Genomic DNA, 25901 nt, shown 5'->3' with positions numbered 1-25901 from the left:
CCGAAATGCATTCACAAAAGAACACGAAAAGAAGACGACGTAAATATTTCAGAAATTAGAATGAAGAACAGCTGCCAAATGAGTAACGGAGAAGTAAATATGCTCGGAGTAGTGAAGCAACTTAAATCACTTAATAAAAGCAAGTCTTCTGGTCTAGACTGTATACCAATTACGTCCCTTTCACAGTATGCTGATGCATTAGCTCCATATTTAACAATCATATACAACCGTTCTCTCGACGTAAGATCCGTACCCAAAAACCGGAAAGTTGCACAGGTCACACCAATATTCAAGAAAGATAGTAGGAGTAATCGACTAAATTACAGGCCCATATCGTTAACGTCGATATGCAGCAGGAATCTGGAACATAAATTGTGTTCGAGCATTACGAATTACCTCGAAGAAAACGGTATATTGACACAGTGTCAACAGGGGTTTAGAAAACATCGTTCCTGTGAAACACAACTAGCTCTTTAGTAGCATTAAGTGTTGAGTGCTAGTGACAGGGCAATTCAAATCGAGTCCGTATTTCTGGATTTCGGAAAGGCTTGACACTGTACCACACAAGCGGTTCGTAATGAAATAGCGTGCTTATGTAATATCATCTCAGTTATGTGACTGGATGTGTGATTTCCTGTCAGAGAGGTCACAGTTTGTAGTAATTGACGGAAAGTCATCGAGTAAAACAGAAATGATTTCTATTGTTCCACTAGGTAGTTGTAAGCCCTTTGCTATTTCTTATCAATACAAACAATTTGGAAGACAATCTGAGCAGCCGGCTTCGGTTGTTTTCAGATGACGCTGTCATTTGTCGACTAATGAAGTCATCAGAAGATATAAACAAGCTGAAAAACGATTTAGAAAAGATATCTGAATGGTGCGAAAAGTGGCACTTGACACTAAATAACGAAAAGTGTGAGGTCATTTACATGAGTGCTAAAAGGAACTCAAACTTCGGTTACATGATAAACCAGTAGAATCAAAAAGCCGTAAATTCAACTAAATACCTAGGTATTACAATTACGAACTACTTAAATTGGAAGGAACACATAGAAAATGCTGTGTGGAAAGCTAACCAAAGACTACGTTTTATTGGCAGGCCACTTAGAAAATGTAGCAGACCTACTAAGAAGATTGCCTACATTACGCTTGTCCGTCCTCTTTTAGAATACTGCTGCGCGGTGTGGGGTCCTTATCACATAGGTCTGACGAAGTACACCGAGAAAGTTCAAAGAAAGGCAGTACGTTTTCTATTACCGCGAAATATGGGAGAGAGTGTAACATCATTAAAAGAGAGGCGTTTTTCGTTGCGACGGAATCTTCTCAAGAAATTCCAATCACCATCTTTCTCCTCCGAGTGCGACAATATTTTGTTGACACCGACCTACATATGAGGAACGATCACCATTATTAAATAATGGAAATCAGAGCTGGTACGGAAAGATATAGGTGTTCGTTCTTTCCGCACGCTATACGAGATTGGAATAATAGATAATTGTGAAGGTGGTTCGATGAACCCTCTGCCAGGCACTTGGATGTGATCTGCAGAGTATCCATGTAGATGTAGACTTCACTTTGTGCTATTGTGTTATCTTGCAGTAACGTCACGTTCTGTTTCAACCTGTGAAAATTTATTCCGTTTTCTCCCCCACCCCGGCCGCGGTGGCCAAGCGGTTCTAGGCGCTTCAGTCCGGAACCGCGCAACTGCTACGGTCGCAGGTTCGAATCCTGCCTCGGACATGGATGTGTGTGATGTCCTTAGGTTAGTTAGGTTTAAGTAGTTCTAAGTTCTAGGGGGACTGATGACCACAGATGTTAAGTCCCATAGTGCTCAGAGCCATTTTTCTCCCCCACTTCGCGCCTCTATTTTTTTGTCAGGCAGTTTGTACGGTATATACAAGTAAATCTCATTCAGATATTCCGTATTCACAATAACTGAAGCACACACTGTTGCTGTCGGTAAGAGTAGGTGTATGAATCGCGACACGGATGAATGCATTCTCAAAGGCATGAGGTATAAGGTAAGGTGAGGCAAATCCGACCTAGTAATTTCTTGTAGCTATAAAAAGTTTATCCGAGGTCGGATCCTAACGTTGTATAGGTTAAATTATAGGCAATATAAAGGAACAACTGTTTGCTAAATATTCTTGTTATACCATCAACAGTTTTTGAGATATCCGTATTTTCAGAAATGTCCATTTTTGCCATTTGCAGAAATGGTGGGGTAAATCTGACCCCCTATTTGTTTGACTGATTTTGCACAGAAATAGTTCTAAATGAACCTTTTTTTTTGGGAATTAATTATAAGCAATTATGTTTTTTACATAAATAAACAAAATGTATTAAAAAACAATGTACAGTACTAAATTTACTGAAAGTTAAACGAATGCAAATTTTAATTGATAAAAGATGATTTCATTGCACGGCGGTGCAACGGCAATGTCGATCTCGGAATGTTAAAATCACGAGCTACAGCTCGTAAAGGCATTCCCATTTGCATTGCAGCAACTGCTCAGCGAATACCGTTTTGACTGTGTTTTGTCGTTTTTCGTTTGAAATTTCCTATCATTTTCCTAAAAAAACATAAATTCACTTTGTTTGCATAAATAAATAATTCCATACAGATAAACGATACAAACATGCGATCGGATTTACCCCATCATTTAGCGGTCGGATTTACCCCCGCTCCCGGCGGAGGTTAGAGTCCTCCCTCGGGCATGGGTGTGTGTGTGTGTTTGTCCTTACGATAATTTAGGTTACGTAGTGTGTAAGCTTAGGGACTGATGACCTTAGCAGTTAATTCCTATAAGATTTCACACACAATTGAACAACTGGATTTACCCCACCATACCATGTTTCATTTGACACGCATAGAAATCATTTATTCATTTCCAACAAAAACGATACATACACTGAATAGTTGACTAAACGCATTACAAAAATCACTTACCATTTGTTTTGCGATCGTTTTATTAAGTTAAATCTAGTGGTACAATCTGCACAAAAATTAAATTGAAACAATCGAAAACGCACTTGTTGTCTTTTGTGAGTCTAAATGTCAAATGCGGCATAGCTGTCAAGGTGAAATTTTCGTTATTTCGAATGCTCTATGTGGTAACACTAATGCGAAATCGCTCCGCTTTGCCGTTTCTCACAAAAAGAGGTCGGATTTACCCCACCTTTCCCTATGTTCCGCCACTCTTGGATTGTTCTTTTTGGTGCACAATTTCCTTGTTTTGTTCTGGCACACTAAAGCAGATAGCTCACTTGGCATACTGAGGGTATGGATCGTAACAATCAGGTGGCTGCAGTATTTCTCAACCTACAAAAAGCACTTGACTCAAATCACAATCTTGATTGTTATCAGAAGTACTGTAATATGGATTATCAAGTGAAGCACCCTCAAGAGAGGATGTAGCATGTCATCTTGCATGGAGAGTGAAGCGTCCCCTTAGAAAAATTAATGAATTACTGTGCTGATAAACCTCTTACATTACTTGATTTTCAAACAGCTGAGCAGAACTGAACGTACTGACATTTCGCGCTTTACCTATTCTGATCAACACTAAACTGACACACAATATTTTTAGCGCAACGCAATCTGACTTTCAATAATCCCTACAAAAGAATGGCCCTTCAGTAATCCCTACAAAAGAATGGCCCTGGCTAACATTAACACATTAACCTATACCTTTCACAAATCACTTACCTCACAAAAAATTTTTGTTACTCGAACTACTGCAATACAGCGAGCGCCACTACTGCCAGCTAAATAAAAGATTCTAACTATGGAAGGCTCTAACTACTGATAGGCATAGTTAGCAAATGAAAGATTGTGATAGAGAACGAACAATGTATTTACCTTAATAGTGTTCAAAAGTCATAATCTATATATATATATATATATATATATATATATATATATATATATATATATATATATATATATATAAAGTTCATGACATCCAGTCTTACAAATTTACTCTCTCTGATGGACACACGTCCAGATCATCCGCTCTCAAAACTCCGCCGTCTCTCTCCCCAGATCCACCACTGCTGGCGGCTCACCTCCAACTGCGCAATGCTACGCGCTGTTAACAGCCAACTGCCCAACACTACAGTAGCATATACTCCAACAATGCAAACCAACCACAGCCTTCACACAGCACAGTCAGTGATTTTCATATAGAGCGCTACGTGGCGTTATCAACATAAAAATCTAAACAGCCTACTTACAAGAGTCATGGAAAGACGTGGAAATAACTTCTTATACGCCCCAGGAAAGTATGTTCGGACTTGTAAATTAATGTCCAGGCACAGAATTATCAGCTATCTCACAGTTACGTACACTGAAGCGCCAAATAAACTGCTAAACCTGCATAATACCGTATAGTGCTCCCGCGAGCACGCGGAAGTGCCACAACACGACATGGCATGGACTAGACTAATGTCTGTAGTAGTGCTGAGGGAACTGACACCATGAATCTTGCGGGGATTTCCATAAATCCGTAAGAGTATGAGGGGGTGGAGATCTCTTGTAAATAGCACTTTGCAAGGCATCCCAGATATGCTGAATAATGTTCATGTATGGGGAGTCTGCTGACAAGTTGAAGTGTTTAAACTCATAAGAGTATTCCTGGAGCCACTCTGTAGCAATTGTGGACGTGTGGGGTGTCGCATTGTCCTGCTGGAATTACCCAAGCCTATCGGAATGCACAATGGACACGAATGGATGCAAGTTAGCAGACAGGATGCTTACATACGCGTCACTTGTTAGAATCGTATCCGGACGTAGCAGGGGTGCCATATCACTACAACTGCTCACGCCCCACACCATTACAGAGCCTCCACCAACTTGAGCAGTCCCTTGCTGACATGCAGGGTCCATTGATTCATGTAGTTGTCTCCATACCCGTACACGTCCTTCCGCTGGATATTATTTGAAACGAGGCTCGTCAGACCAGGCAACACGTTTCCAGTCGTCACAAAAGTTCAATGTCGGTGTTGACAGGTCCAGGCGAGGCGTAAAGCTTTGTGCCGTGCAGTCATTAAGCTTCGAAAGCCCATATAGATGATGTTTTCGTTGAATGGTTCGCACACTGACACATGTTGACGCCACAGCATTGAAATCTGCAGCCATTTGCGGAAGGGCTGCACTTCTGTCACGTTGAACGATTCTATACAGTCGTCGTTCTACATCTACATCCATACTCCGCAAGTCACCTGACGGTGTGTGGCGGAGGGTAACCTGAGTACCTCTATCGGTTCTCCCTTCTATTCCAGTCTCGTATTGTTCGTGGAAAGAAAAATTGTCGGTATGCCTGTGTGTGGGCTCTAATCTCTCTGATTTTATCCTCATGGTCTCTTCGCGAGATATACGTAGGAGGGAGCAATATACTGCTTGACTCTTAGGTGAAGGTATGTTCTCGAAACTTCAACAAAAGCCTGTACCGAGCTACTGAGCGTCTCTCCTGCAGAGTCTTCCACTGGAGTTTATCTATCATCTCCGTAACGCTTTAGCGATTACTAAATGATCCTGTAACGAAGCGCGCTGCTCTCCGTTGGATCTTCTCTATCTCTTCTATCAACCCTACCTGGTACGGATCCCACATTACTGAGCAGTATTCAAGCAGTGGGCGAACAAGAGTACTGTAACCTACTTCCTTTGTTTTCGGATCTTTTACCGGCCGCAGTGATGTCGGAGATTTGATGTTTTACCGGATTCCTGATATTCACGGTACACTCGTGAAGTGTGTAATGGTACTTGAATTAGTAGCCATTACGTCACCACAACTAAACCTCTCGATACCAGCAATATTCTACTGTGTTTCTGTAAAGTAGTTGACATATTTCTGTGACAACATTCAGATTTGATTTCAGTAATGAAGAGATATTGTGATACATCGATATGTTTATATTGCAATGATATTATTGTTATGTGTATTCTTTCTTTTGTCACTACGATCTTTGACGTACTTGTAACTCGATTTTTGGGTGCGTAAGCGATTATTAGTAGTTAGAGAGTCGGACCTTGAAAAAGTCAAGTCTTGGACGTCATATTGGAAAGACGCATATTGTAGTCAGATTATAAAATGTGAACTTTAACAGTGAGAAAGATGTTTTCAACTATGTTATGTATTGTGAAGTGATGTTTTGTGTGTTACCCGATATTGTAACAAACGTAATAACAAAGAAGTGTAACTTAAATTCGGAGTGCTGATTACTTTTTTTTACATCACCATTGTCCTGCAAAAGTGTAATCTTCAAAAATGGTTTGTGAAGCGCATGTACAAAACTTTTGAATAAAACCTAGACCTCTTTGCATCCGAGCTTGGAGTCACCACCACCTAGATTTTCGACGATTGAGCCATGATTTTACAACGAGACCAGCTTGGGAAACACGAAAATATGACTGCCTAGTTTATTCATTATTACATGAAACGACTTTATTAACTGTGCTCTAATGACATCTGCCACATAATAACTATGTTGTTGCTCGAAAATGCAGTACTTAGCAACGTGAGCAACACCACAATAATTATTAAATGCTGACCTTTGTTGTGGTAGGGTTGTTATAAGTGGTTGTACGGGAAAATCACTTTTCATCGCTACCTCGGAGATGCTGTGTCCCATCTCTCGTGCGCCTACTATAACACCACGTTCAAACTCGCTTAAATCTTGGTACGCTGCCACTGTAGCGGCAGTAACCGATCTAATAACTGAGCCAGATACTTGTTGTCTTATATAGGGGTAGCCTGTTTATATATCGGTGAATCTGAATACGCATGCCTATACCTTTTTTCTGTGGCGTATAATCAATTACATTCTGAATTAATTATTGGGTGGTATCTTTAAAAGTCTTAAAAATGTTGCTAAGGTTCTATGTAAAGCAGACACATGACATTACTGTGAGAGCTGCACCTATTTCTCGGTCTCCTTTCTAGTGTGCTGGGACTCCACGTCAACATGTGCCACGACAGCGGGCCCAAGGCGATGCTGAAAGGCCTCATCGGCTCCCTCTGGCCGACGCTGTTCGTGGAGCGCCGCTACGTCCACAAAGCGTTCCCTTTCTGGAAGCTCTGGCTCAACACCGTCCTCCTGGAAATGGGATACTTCCACCTCCAGGCTTCGAAGCCAGATACCATAGGTAAGAAAGTGGTACTTATAAGTGGACGATCTGTCAGGTTCTAGTCACCTAAAATTTTGAAAATGAATTTCATGTATAGGGCACCACGGTGTGGAATCAAGAGAGACAGAAGAATATGCAGTGAAATGTTCGGCAACACACACCACCCCAGTGCGACTTTTTTTGTTTTGTTTTTGACGTGGATAGGAATGTAAGACAAACTGTCTCATATAAGGGGATGGGAGCTGCCCTTAACTGGCGATGAAGAATTGTTTGAAGAGTAGAATTTAAGGAGGTAGCGTAGAAGTGAACGGGAGGCGATTTCTCAATAAACAGCTGTCAGCCTTGTAAGGGGTTCCACTTTTGATACTAATATGTCGTTGTAGGTCGTACCCCTTACACAAGCTTCGTTCTCTGACAGCCTTTTTCCAGCTGTGGCATTGTCTTGCTTATTTTACAGTACTGACCATTAAAATCGCTAACCCAAGCAGAAATGCAGATGATAAACGGGTTTTCATTGGACAAATATATTATACTAGAACTGACATGTGATTAGATTTTCACGCAATTTGGGTGCATAGATCCTGAGAGATCAGTACCCAGAACAACCACCTCTGGTCGTAATAACGGCCTTGATAGCCTGGACATTGAGTCAAACAGAGCTTGGATGGCGTGTACAGGTACAGCTGCACATGCAGCTTCAACACGATACCACAGTTCATCAAGAGTAGCGACTGGCGTATTGTGACGAGCCAGTTACTCGGCCACCATTGACCAGACGCTTTCAGTTGGGGAGAGATCTGGAGAATGTGCTGGCCAGGGCACCAGTCGAAAATTTTCTGTATCCAGAATGGTATCCTTTTGAAATGTATTGTTTCGCAGGTATCGAATGAAGGGTAGAGCCATGGGTCGTAACACATCTGAAATGTAACGTCCACTGTTCAAGGTACCGTCAATGCGAACAAGAGGTCACCGAGACGTGTAACCAATGGCACCCCATACCATCACGCCGGATGATACGCCAGTATGCCGATGACGAATACACGCTTCTAATGTGCGTTCACCGCGATGTCGCCAAACACGGATGCGACCATCATGATTCTGTAAACAGAACCTGGATTCGTCCGAAAAAATGACGTTTTGCCATTCGTGCACCCAGGTTCGTTGTTGAATACACCATTATAGGCGCTCCTCTCTGTGATGCAGCGCCAAGGGTAATCACAGCCATGGTCTCCGAACTGATAGTCAGTGCTGCTGCAAACGTCGTCGAACTGTTCGTGCAGATGGTTGTTGTCTTGCAAATGACAAATCGTTTGGAAACTTTCCTCATGTCAGCTCGTTGTAGGTGCCGCCACCGGCGCCAACCTTGTGTGAATGCTCTGGAAAGCTAATCATTTGCGTATCGCAGCATGTTGTTCCTGTCGGTTAAATTTCGCGTCTGTAGAACATCTTCGTGGTGTAGCAATTTTAATGGCCAGTAGTCTACATTCACCAATGCTCTAGCACTGTCAGCCATGTGACAATTTGTGAATGGAGATGAGTTGTTCTGATTGCATGCACATCACACACACGTACAGGGTGAGGCGAAATTGGCGCACTCGGGCTTCGCTGCGTGACTGCTCACATGCCAGCGACAAAGAAATGTCTCTCACAAAATTTCATCTGGCGACTACATACTGCACGAAAAGAAGGTTAGCCGCGCAGGATTAGCCGAGCGGTCTGGGGCGCTGCAGTCAGGGACTGTGCGGCTGGTACGGGCCGAGATTTGAGTCCTCCCTCAGGCATGGGTGTGTGTGTTTGTCCTTTGGATAATTTAGGTTAAGTAGTGTGTAAGCTTAGGGACTGATGACCTTAGAAGTCCTATAAGATTTCACACACATTTGAACATTTTTGAAAAAGAGCGTTTAAGAGCTGACAGTACATTGTAGTTGTGCACTACAGTCGGTGCAGTGGATAAAGTCTTGGGTTGGCATGCAGGATGTCGATAATTCGATCCTGGGTCGAGGCATATGTTTTTTTATTTGGTGAATGTAGTCCAGGTGGTACAGAATCTGTCATCTTAATCGTCAACAACGATTGCAGCGGGTCCTCTAGAAAACATTTGCACTTACATACTACAATCGTAGAAATTGGAGATTAGTCAGCTTTGAAAGAAGCTCTTTCCCCGCTGTGGGTGTGAATTTATTCACACCACTTCATCTACTAGATGCGGAACATGTTGTCTTTTGTACTCTCCTCCAGTGGTCCCATAGATTAGAAACAACTACTATTTTTGCCTCATTCAGGTACATTACATTTCGTTAGGGCCTCACATTACCAGTAGGACTAGCAACGTGCTTTGCGAATAATGTCCAAACTCGGTTACTACTTGCATGTGTTATCACCATGGTCCCACTAATTATCCCTTTCAACATTAAGTCTAGTAACAGCGTGCTCTTTAGTACGTTTCTCAGTGCAATATTATTATTTCTTTCTTATCTCAGACGTTATGTCTGGTCAGAAGTAGAAAGTGACGCGGACCTTGATCAAGCGTGACTTCCTTTTAACTGTACGGTATATGTTATATTGCATTTAGGAACTTTCGGGTAATTGAACATGAATCAATAATTACGGATTTCTGTAGTTGTATATATAAGTTTGGATGTGGCTGTATTGCATTGATGTACTGGTGGATATTGTGTGGTATGACTCATGTAGTTGACAGTATAATTGGTATAATGTCAACTTTATCCTGATGCCACATATCCTTGACTTCCTCAGCCAGTTGGATGTATTTTTCAATTTTTTCTCCTGTTTTCTTTTGTATATTTGTTGTATTGGGTATGGATATTTCGATTAGTTGTGTTAATTTCTTCTTTTTATTGGTGAGTATGATGTCAGGTTTGTTATGTGGTGTTGTTTTATCTGTTATAATGGTTCTGTTCCAGTATAATTTGTATTCATCATTCTCCAGTACATTTTGTGGCGCATACTTGTATGTGGGAACGTGTTGTTTTATAAAATTATGTTGTAAGGCAAGCTGTTGATGTATTATTTTTGCTACATTGTCATGTCTTCTGGGGTATTCTGTATTTGCTAGTATTGTACATCCGCCGTGATGTGATCTACTGTTTCTATTTGTTGTTTGCAAAGTCTGCATTTATCTGTTGTGGTATTGGGATCTTTAATAATATGCTTGCTGTAATATCTGGTGTTTATTGTTTGATCTTGTATTGCAATCATGAATCCTTCCCTCTCACTGTATATATTGCCTTTTCTTAGCCATGTGTTGGATGCGTCTTGATCGATGTGTCGCTGTGTTAGATGATACAGGTGCTTGCCATGTAGTGTTTTCTTTTTCCAATTTACTTTCTTCGTATCTGTTGATTTTATGTGATCTAAAGGGTTGTAGAAGTGGTTATGAAATTGCAGTGGTGTAGCCGATGTATTTACATGAGTGATTGCTTTGTGTAGTTTGCTAGTTTCTGCTCGTTCTAGAAAGAATTTTCTTAAATTGTCTACCTGTCCATAATGTAGGTTTTTTATGTCGATAAATCCCCTTCCTCCTTCCTTTCTGCTTAATGTGAATCTTTCTGTTGCTGAATGAATGTGATATATTCTATATCTGTGGCATTGTGATCGTGTAAGTGTATGGAGTGCTTCTAGCTCTGTGTTACTCCATTTCACTACTCCAAATGAGTAGGTCAATATTGATATAGCATAAGTATTTATAGCTTTTGTTTTGTTTTTTGCTGTCAGTTCTGTTTTCAGTATTTTTGTTAGTCTTTGCCTATATTTTTCTTTTAGTTCTTCTTTAATGTTTGTATTATCTATTCCTATTTTTTGTCGGTACCCTAGATATTTATAGGCATCTGTTTTTTCAATCGCTTCTATGCAGTCGCTGTGGTTATCCAATATGTAATCATCTTGTTTAGTGTGTTTTCCCTTGACTATGCTATTTTTCTTACATTTGTCTGCTCCAAAAGCCATATTTATATCATTGCTGAATACTTCTGTTATCTTTAGTAATTGGCTGAGTTGTTGATTTGTTTTAGATCATCCATGTACAGCAGATGTGTGATTTTGTGTGGGTATGTTCCAGTAATATTGTATCCATAATTTGTATTATTTAGCATGTTGGATAGTGGGTTCAGAGCAAGGCAGAACCAGATTGCGTTGATAGTTTTTATTGTTGTTTCGACTTGTGGGTTATTTGGCGGTCTATGCAAGAATGGTCTAATGTCTGTATTTGTGTCTTTGTATTCTATATGTGTCAGCTGAAATTTTTCTTCTATATCTAACATGTGTGTCACTTCATGTTCTATTTGTACTTGTTCTGGTGGCAGTCTTAAGATTTCGTTTTCCTCTGATTGTTTAATTGATGTGTGTTGTTCTTTGTTTGTTTGCTCTGGGATGTTTGAGTCCATTACTGTATTTTCTTCTTCTTCTGATTGCACATTATTTTGTTCCAGTATTTGTTGTACTTGTTGTTTGTTGTTTTCTAATTCTGACTGGGGTATCCTGTTATTTTTTATTATTACACGGATATTATCAGCTAGTCGTTGTTCTGTTAAAAATTTTAATTCTGGGTATCTGGTAATAAATGTTGTGTATACTTGTGATCTGTATCCAGTTGTGTTGGTTCCTAGGTTTGTTGCTTGGTAATAAGAGAACATGAGGTGTCGATTAACTTCATCTGACCATCTCATCCTCTGTCTTTGTTTTCCTTCTAGGGTGGTTGCAGGAAGCATATCCTGCAAAACACCTCTATTTGGATTTAAATCATTTTCCAGTTGGCTAGCAGTGTCGTTACCATTGTTGGCGGGCATAGGGTTCAAGCGTCGTCCCCGACCATGACGGCGCTTGTCCGAGGCTTCTTTAGATCTGTCCTGAACCAACTAATCACACTGAAAGGGGGTTAGCCCTATTAGTGGTTTGTTCTTTTCGTCGCCTTTTACGACTGGCAGAACATACCGGAGGCCTATTCTTTTTCGGGCCTCCACGGGGAATTTATTATTATTATTATTATTATTATTATTATTATTATTATTCTGTCGATGGGATTGTGGAAACATCAGGTCTATTACCATTAGGGAAACAGTGTAATTCGAAACTGAACATTTCACAATTAGCGGTGTCGGGATGAGTCACACAGAACAATACCTGTCAGAGGCGTAATGCCGTTGTATAGAACAACGCGGAGGACTGACGGCGCGTTTATTGTTCAAAAAATGTTCAAATGTGTGTGAAATATTATGGAACTTAACTGCTAAGGTCATCAGCCGGGACCAGTCGCACAGTCCATGACTGCAGCGCTCCAGACCGTTCGGCTAATCAGCGCGGCCGTGTTTATTACTCAATGCGCTGTCCAGCAGTGACTAGTTGCGAGTGAAGTAACGCGCCCGTGACAGATTGCAACGTACATGCGTACAAGTTTCGAATTTTGTCGTTGTAAACTTCTAAACCAGTGTGGCATACACAAACGACGGATATGTGGATATGCTTCTGGTCCTTGGTGCATCTGATAACCGGGCTGGTGTTACTACTCGTGAATACGCTGCTAGATATCCTCGTCGACGCCATCCAGATAAAAATGTGTTTTGTCATCTGGAGCTGCACCTTCGCGAGTCAGTTGACAGTGGTCGTCCACGGACTCGCCGTACTCCAGCTATAGTCTGACAGTAAACTGAAGAGCGAGCGAGCGAGTCCCCACTTGCCAACCCAGCTACGTCACATGGCGCTTCTACAGGCTGTTTCACAATGAAGTACCGGCCCTGTCGCGGCGCGCGTCTTAAATATGTGGCGACGCCGTGAACAGATACGTGCGTTTATTTTTAGACAAATACTTTGAGACCATAGGGAATACAAAAAACGAAAGCATCTTCCGAAACATAACATTATGAAGAAAATAATATCAGCATAAGAACGGAGGTCAGGATTCTACTACAAACATGGAACCGAATGGCTGTTCATGTGAATGTATGTTCCTCTATTGCTGTTCGTAAAACGAACCCCATATAATGCAATCAATCTGTAGAATTTAAGGCTTGTCCTTACTTTATGTTTCTACTAAAAGGTAGAAATCTCTTTGAAATACTGCATTGTAACTTTACAATTCTTGCAACACGAACAGTGTTTAAAAAGTAATCAGAAATTTATAATTTTGTAAGTTATCCGATTTGCACTACTTTTTTTGTCACTGTCTTCGTAAACATGTCTCAAAAGTATGTGTACAATGTTACACATATTAGGTATTTACTATGTTGTCAGCTGTCGAAAAGTTTACATGTGTTTTGGTAGCATCAACGATTATTTGTTTTGCATAAAAATAGATTAGAAAATCTGTATTAAATTTAGTTATAAGAATGGAATAAAGTGTAAGAAATTTATAGAAATGTTAAGTAGTGCTTTTGGTGAGAATGTTATGAGTGAACCAAGAGCATGCAAGTGGTATAAACATTTCAAAGCAGGCCTTAAAAGACATCGGTTTTACAAGTATGGATGAGATTAAAAATGCACAGTTAAGAGACCTATAAACTATCTCGAAGAAACAGTTCCTAAAGTGTTTCGGGAATTGGTTAAAGCACTGGCATACGTGTTTAGTATGTAATGGGGAATATTTTTAAGTAGATAACATTGCTGTAGATTAACAAATAAACTTCTCCTAAAAAGTAAAAGTTAATATGTGAACGCACGTTGTATGCCAAGCCAGAATCGGTGTACATGTTTCGAAGGAAATTTCAGCAGTGATTAGATTAGCTATTGCGCACATGTTTTAAGCAATATGTCTTAGGTGAATAATGATCGAGACAGAGATTTAGTGTTCCATAAGCATCAAAGGTTCCACGTGATTTTGAAATTGTCTAAAACGGTGGGTTTCATCACAAAATTAGTTACCCTTCGAGGTGATTGGAGTAAACCATGCGGCTTATTTTCGCACTCCTTCCTTATGAGTACTCTTGGGCGAGGCCGACGTTTGCATAAATTGCAGCCCTTTGATTGGGGCGCCTATTTAATACACGCTAAAATAACATTAGAGACGATCGTACGCTCGTTACTCCCCAAATACCTCCTCTTCTTCGTATTTTGTACGTTTTCTTGCAGCGCTAGACGATTATCCATCACTTCCGGATATCGAAGTATATCAGTAAGTATACAAACTTAACTGACACTGATAACTAGGATCCCACGAACAGAAACGACATATACCACTGCACGCCGATCTACACCGCTAGACAGGTAACGGGCTACAGATTTTGGGTGCCCTTATAGGCCAGTGGCAGCGTTCTTCCGGGAAAGGCCACTTCCCCCACGAAAAGCGCTGCTCGCTCTTGAGTCTACAGACAGACTATACTGAGGAAGCTATTCTGGCGGTGATACACCAAGAACCTCAGCCAAGTACGCGTAGTTTAGCCAGGCGCTCGCATGTCCCGCAAGGCTCGGTCATTGACGAGCTACACGAGCATGGGCTGTACCCCTATAACTATGCTTCCACGCAACACGTGCACCCTTCAGATCGCCATCAGCGGACGCAATTCTGTGAATAGTTCCAACAACAACAGGAAGCCAACGATAGGTTTGTGAAGCAGCATTTACTCGTGATGCTGTCTTCAATATGCACAATGCCCACCACTGATGTGAGGTTAACGTGCACGTCACCCGCAACCGCGAGTATCGTCTTCCATTTGGTATCCGCATCTGGGCTGGAATATTGGCCACCTACAAGTTGCCTGACTGGTCGACTGCACGAAAGTCTCAAACTATCTGTCTGATGCACTGGAAGATGTTACACTGCATGTTCGGCAGAGGATATGGTTCCCACATGATGGTGCACCTCCACACTCTGCAATTAATGTGCCACAGTAATTGCACAGAACATTTCCAGGGAAATGGCTCGGACGTGGAGGTCCAGTTGTATCGTCACCAAGTACACGTGACCTGAATCCCCTGTGGAGACACCTGAACGAGCACGTGTACTCTATTCCGCCTACGGATGTGGAAGAATTGGTAGGGCGTGTTCATGCTGCTCTTGTTACCGCGGACGCAGCTTTGCTGCTGTATGATCCGGCGGGTTGCGCAATGTTTGGACGTGCAGGGAGGTCGTTTTGAACACCTGCTGTTCTGAGGACAACGTATTCTGTTGTGAAGGTCATGTGGCCATTAATACGGACATTATTACTGTCACTAGTTGCTAATGTATGACATGTGAGAGCTCATGTTACATGTAGTATAAATGACAAGTAGACGTTGTGTTACTGTATTGTGCTATCATCTTTAACATCTCGAAAGGGGTATTGATTTTGTAGTTATTCCGTCGTATGACAGGTTATTTGTTTCAATTGTCTATTTCTTATTTGTGTAACCACGTATTCATTATGTTCAGCAGTACAAAATTAGGTTTTATATGACCTAAGAAACGGTGTATATGACAACAGGAAATGTCAAAATGAAATTGGCAAATAAAAACAAATGCGCCCTAACGTAGGACTTCCTGCATGCTAACACAAAACTCTGTCCACTGCACCAACTGTACAGCACAACTACTATATGCCGACAGAGATTAAGTTACCATACATGTGGTTACAGTGTTGCCACACTGACACTTTTTCTGCCGGATGTACTCGCCGGACAAAATTTTGCGATAAACAATTTTTTTATCGTCGGCCTGTGAGGAGTCGCTCTGCGAAGCCTGAGTGAGCGAATTTGTCTTCACCCTGTATATGTGTGTTTGGGACTTGGCACTGTTTACATGCACACAAAGCTGCCGTTAGTGGTAATCTTAAGTTACAGACAAAGCTGCCATTTCTCGGTTTATTATGGAACTATTACCTAATATAAATAAACCACTTCACATACCATGTTTTAGACGCAAAAACTATTGTTTCTCATTGACCATCCCTTACCACTATTTTCAGCTGAGGTCTCCAGCTATTTCCATACTTTGCTAAAGTGATGAACTATCAGTAGGGAGCATTAGATCGAGTGGTAGGGCAACAGTGGAAGTACTCCTTGACACCAACAGCATGTACAACTGATGTCATTTCCATGGCCACTTTGACGTCACTGACATGTCCTGTTTGACATCAACGGCATGTCCTCCTTGATGTCAGTGGCATGTTCTTGTTGACACTACTTGTTAGGACGACAATGGCAGGCACTTTCTCCTCTGCCAGTCACCCCCCCCCCCCCCTCTCTCTCTCTCTCTCTCTCAACTTCCATGTCTCTGTCTTTTCTTCCTATTCTGTGTATATCATCCCATCCCTAATGTAACACACACCAGACCCCTTTTCCTGTAATTTCTTCCCTTGTTGTGTTTCATTCCTTTCTTTCTCCAATTTTATCAACTAATTATTGAAAATAAGTAAAAAAAATCTAGATTGTAAATTGTTCCTTTTTTTCAACTGAATTGTTCACAGACTGAGAGGCAGCATTTTCAGCTTGTGCTTATACGCTGACTTGTTCACACACGATACTCTTTCTTCAATGCACTGTTCACATCGTTTGCAGGACTGGCTCTGCAGACGACCCCTGTGGGCCTGGCGGCGTACATCCTGGAGAAGTTCTCCACCTGGACGGATCCGTCCTGGAAGTGCCTCCCGTGTGGAGGTCTCACCAAGAAGTACGAGATGACAGACCTGCTGGACAACGTCATGATCTACTGGGTCACCGGCTGCATCACCACCTCCGTCAGGCTCTACTCTGAGCACTTCAGCAAAGCGGCCAGAGTTGGCCGCAAGCGAGTGTAAGTTCTGGCTCCCTTTTTATCAAACCTTCACGAAATACAGTTTTTACATGTCATGCGTGTGTAATTTCCAACTGAAGATGTTCTGCCATAGACCTACGATAGCCGTCCCGTATTGATGTACACTTTATTTTTTCGCATCATTCAGAATGCACCATGTGAAGAACCATTAGAGTTATAATGGCGTAGCGAGTGATTATAACTGAAGTGCAAACTACTCGTGGAGGTTCTAACAATAGCACCACTTGCAAAGTAGGTTAGGAATCAGATTAATAATGTTGCTCACGCAGCATATGTTCGCTTTATCGGGCAACAACAAAGTTATTGACTGTGGATGGTATCGTCAGAATGGAAATAATGAAGTCACTGCAAAAAACGATTAGTTTTGGAACTTATCTTGAATGAATTCCCACATAGATTTCGTCGAAGTTGTTACGGCTCATCTTGTTGCTTCTAGGGTGATTCCACTTTGACTGCTAGAAGGTCCTGATCTGTATTTTAGCAATATTTGAAGACCTAACAAATGTGTTTTTCAGGAAATTCTTAGTGATCAAACAATCCCAGATCAGAACAATGGTATGGTAGAAGTAATTTTTGACTTGGTGTTCACGATCCACATTTTTATTAAACTTCTTGTAAATTCACATGTACTACTACTTAATTGTCACATCATCAAGAAAACAGTTTTGTATCAATCTTCATATATTTAATTTCCACTTTAACCAAACACAAGACTTGACTTTTTTTTTTTTTTTTTTTTTTTTTTTTACAAAGTTAAATAACAACTTAACTTCTGCCAAAGTGAACCAAAGACTGCTCTGTGCACATTCGTGCTAAAACGGCTACAAGTAAGTCAAAAATTATGACAGTCTCACAAACAAGAACCATATCACTGTAATATATCGATACATCGGAGTGCCTATACATTAATAATACAAAATGTGAATATTGTCACAAAAATATGTCTGTTACTTCGCAGAAAAGTAGTACGATATTACTGGTATCGAGAACTGGGGTTGGAGTGCCGTAATAGTCACGTAAATAGAGAAACATTGCAAGGTCCACTATGGGCTGCAATTATCGTATGCCAGCGAAACATAGTAGTTGTGCTGATGCGTAAATGCAGAACAGATTGAACGCCAAAAAAAAATTAGTTTCAAAATATCCACGAGTGTACTGCCGGTCTATAGTGTCCAACGGGCACAATATTTCGGCGATCAAACATGTCGCCATCATCAGGTGAACTGACGGACTGAGCTACTGTGAACGTGCCGGCACGGAGATCCGTACGCAGTGGCTGCTCAGGGGGAACTGATGATGGCGACATGTTTGATCGCCGAAATATTGTGCCCGTTGGACACTATAGACCGGCAGTACACCCGTGGATATTTTGATTATCAAATATGCCGGGAGAAACTCAAGAATCACAAATTAGTTTCAGTTTTGGCCAGCAGGAATAGACCTTACACTAAACACCGTTTGTATGACGTTATGTGATCCACACTGTCATTTGATAAACCATAACGCGAGTGGACAAGAGGAGAGACAGTGTACTATTAGACAAACTGTTTCACGTGAACAGTAGCAATGACAGTGCTGCATTCGGATAGTATCGGCGACTGAAAAGTCTGAGGAGGGGTCCGATGACATTAAATGGATTCAAGAAGGAGGTGATGAAATTCGAAAACATTGGTGAGCTTGGTGTGGCGCCTGTAAGGAGGAGGCGTCCTGTCCCGGTGGGTGCTGCTGACGAGGTCGCTGCCGCTGTAACTGACCACCCAGCACGTGCCCTGGGTAGTGAGTGATAGCGGTCGCGCGGTGTCACCACGATTGCCCGTCCCATGGCCAACAGTACGGGAAGCTAGGGTATGTTTTACACTGGTACCAGTACAAGGTCCGCTCGGTGCAGCAGCGCCTCATCATCCCCAGCACAGTTCTGAATTTGTTCTTCTGTTCCTCACTCGAATCGAAGTTGTTGACGTATGTCGACTTATTGGTTGTAGGTTTGTTCTGCAGCTGGCTAATGATCCCAAACGTGTTCCTAACTTCTGCGGAAACTATAGAAAACAGAAATGCTGGCGAACTGAAGAATATCGTATCGCCAAGTCAGTCACTTGACTTAATACCCACTGAAATCTTAGGGGATGAACTTAACAGAGAGGTCAGAAGACTGAGGTCGCCTAATGGTGACGTCTATACAGCAATTTGGATAGGTGTTGGACAGTAATATCCGCAAAAACACTACACAATAGTACCTCCAGATTGTGGAGCTGTTCTGAGGGCAAAGGGTGGAAACTTTGAAGAGGCTGAAATCTAAACCATATTGTATTGTGCTTAATGACACACAGAGAGAGAGAGAGAGAGAGAGAGAGAGAGAGAAAGAAAATATTTATTACTTTGGACATAGCTACTAAGGTTCAGTGACCGTGTCAGAATTATATTAGAACAAATAACCCGTCGGTCGCAAATATTAAGTCAAAATTGACCAGGTTTCGACGCTACTATGAGCATCGACTTTAGAATTAAACTAACAATTCTAAAACGTAATAGATATATAAGACATTAATAAACTAAAGTGTGTACTGACTGGAAAGAGATGCAGTACTTATAAGGCACAGTCTAAAAAAATCTAAGCCCGAAAGGTGACGTCATGAAAAGTTGTAAGTAACAATTTTGTTGCAACCCGAGTTCACTCAGGTACGAGCAGCCCTTAGCGGCTCGCCATCTTATTTTATTTACAACTTTTCATGACGTCGCCTTTCCGCCTTAGATTTCTTAGTATGTGACTTGTAAGTACCGCATCTCTTTCCAGTCAGTACACACTTCAGTTTATTAAGGTCTTATATACCTATTATGTTTTAGAACAGTTAGTTTAATTCTGAAGACGACGCTCATAGTAGCGTCGAAACCTGGTCAATTTTGACTTAATATTTCTCATCGAGGTCTTATTTGTTCTAATATAGAGAAAATATTTGTTTCGTTGGTCTATTTAATTTGTACGACATGTTTGTACACGGAAATAGCGTACATGGTTACTATAAATGATTTCAAATATTTGCTGCTGCTATAGTATTTGACACACACACACACACACACACACACACAAAAGGGTTTCTCACATACTACTGTACGTGCTCCATGTGTGTGTTACCAGTACTGATCCTGCAAATACCAAGCTGATAACTAAGTTCTTCTCACTTTTTGCACAGCATGTCCTTATCCATCTGTTCAGGAGCAGTTTGGGTAGGTTTGGTGTAGAGAAGGGATGAACACTGAACCTTTCACATAACATCGACTCAAAAACAATCACTTGGCGTTACGTTGGCAGGGTCTGGGGTCCACAACATCAACTACGGATAATCAAACTCACAGTGAACGATGCATCGGTTTCTCAATTTCCTGGTTAATAATTCACGAACATCACTATGGAAGCGGGGTGGACCACCATCCTGGTGGTGGGTGAAGTCCACACTATCTGTCTCCAATTTTAACGTCAGCCAAATTTCCAGGACGTGTAGAAACAAATGTCCTGTAAGAATAGGGGAGCACAGACTGTAAGCCATTAAGGCCATCTTTATACAGGATCGTTTCACCCCTATGATGTTCAGTATAAAGTATCAAATCAAAAAGACATTCAGCCGTCTATATTTCCAATTTTATTTTCGCTATCAGTTTCGGTGTTAGACTACGCCATCTTCAGGCCCCCTGAAGAATCCCACCTCTTGTACAATCGAAATAGCGGCCGGAACACGGTCACTGGATTCCGTAGACACCTTTTTAACAACGCAACCACTTTGTTCATCAGTTACAGACTCAATCTGAGAAAAAGTGATCATTACTCAAGAGATTTGCACCTGCCCACGTAAGTGTCTGAGCAAAGTGAAGCGTTGCTACATCCACTATTTTCTTCCATATGTGCTCCTCAGACCTGCACATCTTTCCAAAACTCAAAGTCTACCTCCAAGCCAGTTTTTCGTCCAGCTGGGAAGCGATCAGTTACATACGAGTATCTTGCAGTGCTTCCAGATGAACGCTACGCATGTGGGATGTTTGTTAAACATCGCTGGTGAAGTGTACTGATGCTAAACGAAATTTTGTTGAAATATAAGAGCCAAGTTTGATGCCATAAGGCACAGCCACTGTAGGTTAATTAAGGAAGGATGGGAAATTTGACTGAGTTACCATCAAACAAACTCCGACCAGTACATGACAACATACACTCCTGGAAATGGAAAAAAGAACACATTGACACCGGTGTGTCAGACCCACCATACTTGCTCCGGACACTGCGAGAGGGCTGTATAAGCAATGATCACACGCACGGCACAGCGGACACACACGGAACCGCGGTGTTGGCCGTCGAATGATGCTAGCTGCGCAGCATTTGTGCACCGCCGGCGTCAGTGTCAGCCAGTTTGCCGTGGCATACGGAGCTCTATCGCAGTCTTTAACACTGGTAGCATGCTGTGACAGCGTGGACGTGAACCGTATGTGCAGTTGACGGACTTTGAGCGAGGGCGTATAGTGGGCATGCGGGAGGCCGGGTGGACGTACCACCGAATTGCTCAACACGTGGGGCGTGAGGTCTCCACAGTACATCGATGTTGTCGCCAGTGGTCGGCGGAAGGTGCACGTGCCCGTCGACCTGGGACCGGACCGAAGGGACGCACGGATGCAGGCCAAGACCGTAGGATCCTACGCAGTGCCGTAGGGGACCGCACCGCCACTTCCCAGCAAATTAGGGACACTGTTGCTCCTGGGGTATCGGCGAGGGCCATTCGCAACCGTCTCCATGAAGGTGGGCTACGGTCCCGCACACCGTTAGGCCGTCTTCCGCTCACGCCCCAACATCGTGCAGCACGCCTCCAGTGGTGTCGCGACAGGCGCGAAAGGAGGGACGAATGGAGACGTGTCGTCTTCAGCGATGAGAGTCGCTTCTGCCTTGGTGCCAATGATGGTCGTATGCGTGTTTGGCGCCGTGCAGGTGAGCGCCACAATCAGGACTGCATACGACCCAGGCACACAGGGCCAACACCCGCCATCATGGTGTGGGGAGCGATCTCCTACACTGGCCGTACACCTCTGGTGATCGTCGAGGGGACACTGAATAGTGCACGGTACATCCAAACCGTCATCGAACCCATCGTTCTACCATTCCTAGACCGGCAAGGGAACTTGCTGTTCCAACAGGACAATGCACGTCCGCATGTATCCCGTGCCACCCAACGTGCTCTAGAAGGTGTAAGTCAACTACCCTGGCCAGCAAGATCTCCGGATCTGTCCCCCATTGAGCATGTTTGGGACTAGATGAAGCGTCGTCTCACGCGGTCTGCACGTCCAGCACGAACGCTGTTCCAACTGAGGCGCCAGGTGGAAATGGCATGGCAAGCCGTTCCACAGGACTACATCCAGCATCTCTACGATCGTCTCCATGGGAGAATAGCAGCCTGCATTGCTGCGAAAGGTGGATATACACTGTACTAGTGCCGACATTGTGCATGCTCTGTTGCCTGTGTCTATGTGCCTGTGGTTCTGTCAGTGTGATCATGTGATGTATCTGACCCCAGGAATGTGTCAATAAAGTTTCCCCTTCCTGGGACAATGAATTCACGGTGTTCTTATTTCAATTTCCAGGAGTGTATGACTTTACTGGTGTAACGGCAGGTCTATACACCAGTCATGTACTGCTGCGAGTTTGTTGGATGGTAACTCTCTGAAATGCACGGAACATGGCTATTTATAGCTGAAATCTGTATAGGCAGGAATAATTTTAAAAAAGCAGTGTGACTGCGACTGATTGCTGTGTTCCCATGTTCCTTAAAAGTAAACGGTTTTTCAAAACGTAAATTATCATTTCCACTATCAGGCCGATAATTTGTCGGATCGCCATATTGTTGTTGTCGTTGTTGTTGTGGTCTTCAGTCTGAAGACTGGTTTGATGCAGCTGTCCACGCTACTCTATCCTGTGCAAGCATTTACCTCTTGGTCTCCTACTGTGGTTTTTACGCCCCCCCCCCCCTCACCTGTCACTTCACTTCACTTCAATACCAAACCTACATGGCCCGGTTCTAGGCGCTTCAGTCTGGAACTGTGCGACCGCTACGGTCTCAGATTCGAATCCTGCCTTGGGCATGGATGTGTGTGATGTCCATAGGTTAGTTAGGTTTAAGTAGTTCTAAGTTCTAGGGGACTAATGAACTCAGATGTTAAGTCCCATAGTGCTCGGAGCCATTTTAGCGCCGGTCCTGGTGGCCGAGCGGTTCTACGCGCTACAGTCTGGAACCGCGCAACTGCTACGGTCGCAGGTTCGAATCCTGCCTCGGGCATGGATGTGTGTGATGTCCTTAGGTTAGTTAGGTTTAAGTAGTTCTTAAGTCTTGGGGACTGATGATCTCAGCAGTTAAGTCCCATAGTGCTCAGAGCCCAGCCATTTGAGCCTACGAGGCCTTGACGTCCTAGAATGTGTCCTATCAACCCATTGCCTCTTGTAGTCAAGTTCTGCCAGAAATTCCTTGTCTCCGCAATTCTATGTAGTACCTCCATATTAGCGACGACATCTACCTGTCCAATCTTCAGCCTTCCTCAGTAGCGCCACATTTCAAAAGCGACTGTTACCTTCTTGCCTAAACCGTTTATCATCCATGTATCAGTTCTATTCATGGTTACACTCCAGACAAGTACATTCAGACAAAGCGTCCTAACACCTAAATCTATATTCGATGATAACGAATTTCTCTTCTCCAGAAACGTTTTTCTTGCCTCTGCCAAACTACATTTTATGTCCTTCCTAATTTGCCCATCGTCAGTTATTTTGCTACCGAAATAACAAAACTCATCTACTACTTTAAGTGTCTCCTTGCCTTATCTAATTTCCTCAGCAGCACCTGATTTAATTCGATTACATTCCGTTATCCTTATTTTGCTTTTCTTCATCTTCATTTTATATCCTTCTCTCGAGACACAGGCCATTCTGTTCAACTGCTCTTCCAAGTCCTTTGCTATCTCCGACAGGATCACAATGTCATCGGCAAAACTCTAAGGTTTTGCTACTTCTCTCTGAGCTTTAATTTTCCACTTGAAATTTGTCTTTGGTTTCCTTTACTGTACAGATTGAATATCATCTGGGATAGGTTACAACCGTGTCGGCTGCCGGAGTGGCCGAGCGGTTCTAGGCGCTTCAGTCTGGAACCGCGCTACCGCTACGGTCGCAGGTTCGAACCCTGCCTCGGGCATGGATGTCTGTGATTCCTTAGGTTAGTTAGGTTTAAGTAGTTCTAAGTTCTAGGGCACTGATGACCTCAGAAGTTAAGTCCCCTAGTGATCAGAGCCATTTGAACCATTTTAACAACCTTGTCTAACTCGCTTGTCAACCACTGCTTTGCTTTCGTGTACCTAGACTCTTATAACTTCCATCTGGTTTTTTGCTCAAATTGTAAATAGACATTCGCTCACTGTATTTTGCTCCTGCCACCTTCAGAATTTGAAAGAGAGTTTTCCAGTCAACATTGTCAAAAACATTATCTATGTCTACAAATGCTATAAACGCAGCTTTGTCTCGCGAGTTCCAATATTTCTCTGGAATCCAAACTGATCTACCCCGAGGTCGGCTTCTACCATTTTTCCATTCTTCTGCATAGAACTCTTGTTAGTATTTTGCAACCGTGACTTCTTAAACTGACAGTTCAACAATACTCACACTTGTCAGCACCGTGGTACAAAGAACGAAACGTCGATAGGCTGGTGCGCCCTCCAGTAACCGACTGTACTCCTGTGTTGCAGCATCGAGAGGTACCCGCCGACTGCCGTGGCGCAGTTCGAGCACGACATCTTCTTCACTCCCGAGTGGGTGGCCCGGGACGTCCACCCCAACCTGGTGCGCTACAACGTCTTCCCCAACGGAGGACACTTCGCCGCCTTCGAGGAACACAAAGTGCTGGCCGAGGACATCTGGGAGTTCGTCAAGTCTGTACACGTGTAGCGTGTGCGATTACTTGGGTGTCCAGAGTTACGAGTCTCACACTGTACAGTCGATTTCTTTCAGTGACATTAAAATTTGCTGTTTTCCATACCCTCCTGAGGTCCAAAGGGGTTTTTCTTTAATTTCTTTTAGAATATTCTCTTTTTGGCGCCAGATATGCATAAAATAATATTAAAAAAGGATTTTTTTTTGCAATTTTACTTTTTTCAGAACGGCTGGTACAGTATCCTGAACTTCGGGTCTCAAGCATTGCTTTTGTGTGTAGTCCAGTATACTGGACCGTGGGCCTCAGGAGGTAAATTACATACCTGTGTTTATTATTTGTCACCTACTTTCTGGCGTTTTAGTTGTCACAACAGTTACATTAATGAATTTTCCTGTAATCCTCGCATGATATGAGCTCGGGAAAAACATGTATAAAGGGTCTTTTTTGACCCCAAAGTGATTCTAGCAACTAAGTGGCAATAAAGCATAAAATATTTCCACAAAAATAGTAACCCCCTATGGTAATACCCATGAACATGGTTTGAAATTACAGCTCCATTATTACATGCTGTTATTAAGTTGTATAATTGTACAAAAAGTTTTCAGTGGTAATGTTCCTACCGCTTCCCTCGGTATTACTCGTTTGTTGCCCTTGATTTATTCCCCACGTTCAGCAGATTTACCTGTATGCAGATGTGAATTTATGAGATGATTGGTCTCAGGATCTATGGCAGCGCAGACTTTTATCCTGAACTTTCCTGATTTTGAAGGAATGTACAAATCGAGTGGTTGCCGTTCCTAAAAGTATGTAGGTGCTCATTAACTGCAACATAAGGCCCATGGGTACAAGTGCAATGCATGCGTCAAGGAACATTTCAAACACAGCTCCTATAGGTTCAGATTTTGATTCGGAAACTGCTTTCCTTCTCTTTTAAGTTTACCATCGAACCGTAGGCCCACCATAATAACACCAAATATTGAAAGGCTCACTGTAGCTCGAAAAACAGGTAAGCTACACTCACATGACAGGAATTCTCTGAAAGATTTCCCGTGTGACTTGTGTAAACCAGCTGTTATTAGTAGCCCAAAGA

The 25901-nt window shown here is 42.6% G+C and overlaps 1 protein-coding gene across 1 annotated transcript in view; it reads left to right on the top strand.

The window, feature by feature from the left end:
• LOC126293680 (juvenile hormone epoxide hydrolase 1-like) overlaps positions 1 to 25392 on the top strand; it is a 115405-nt gene extending 90013 nt beyond the window's left edge. The window contains exons 4-6 of the mRNA XM_049986973.1: positions 6945 to 7147; positions 16613 to 16847; positions 24627 to 25392. Of these exons, the coding sequence (XP_049842930.1) occupies positions 6945 to 7147; positions 16613 to 16847; positions 24627 to 24825 (637 nt within the window). The 3' untranslated portion in view covers positions 24826 to 25392. The remainder of the gene's footprint in view (positions 1 to 6944; positions 7148 to 16612; positions 16848 to 24626) is intronic.
• Positions 25393 to 25901: the final 509 nt, after the last annotated feature.

This window comes from Schistocerca gregaria, chromosome 10 (assembly GCF_023897955.1).
Source record: "Schistocerca gregaria isolate iqSchGreg1 chromosome 10, iqSchGreg1.2, whole genome shotgun sequence".
Taxonomy (NCBI): domain Eukaryota; kingdom Metazoa; phylum Arthropoda; class Insecta; order Orthoptera; family Acrididae; genus Schistocerca; species Schistocerca gregaria.
The sequence above is the reverse complement of the archived record's forward strand: the minus strand, read 5'-3'. Positions and strand labels throughout refer to the sequence as shown.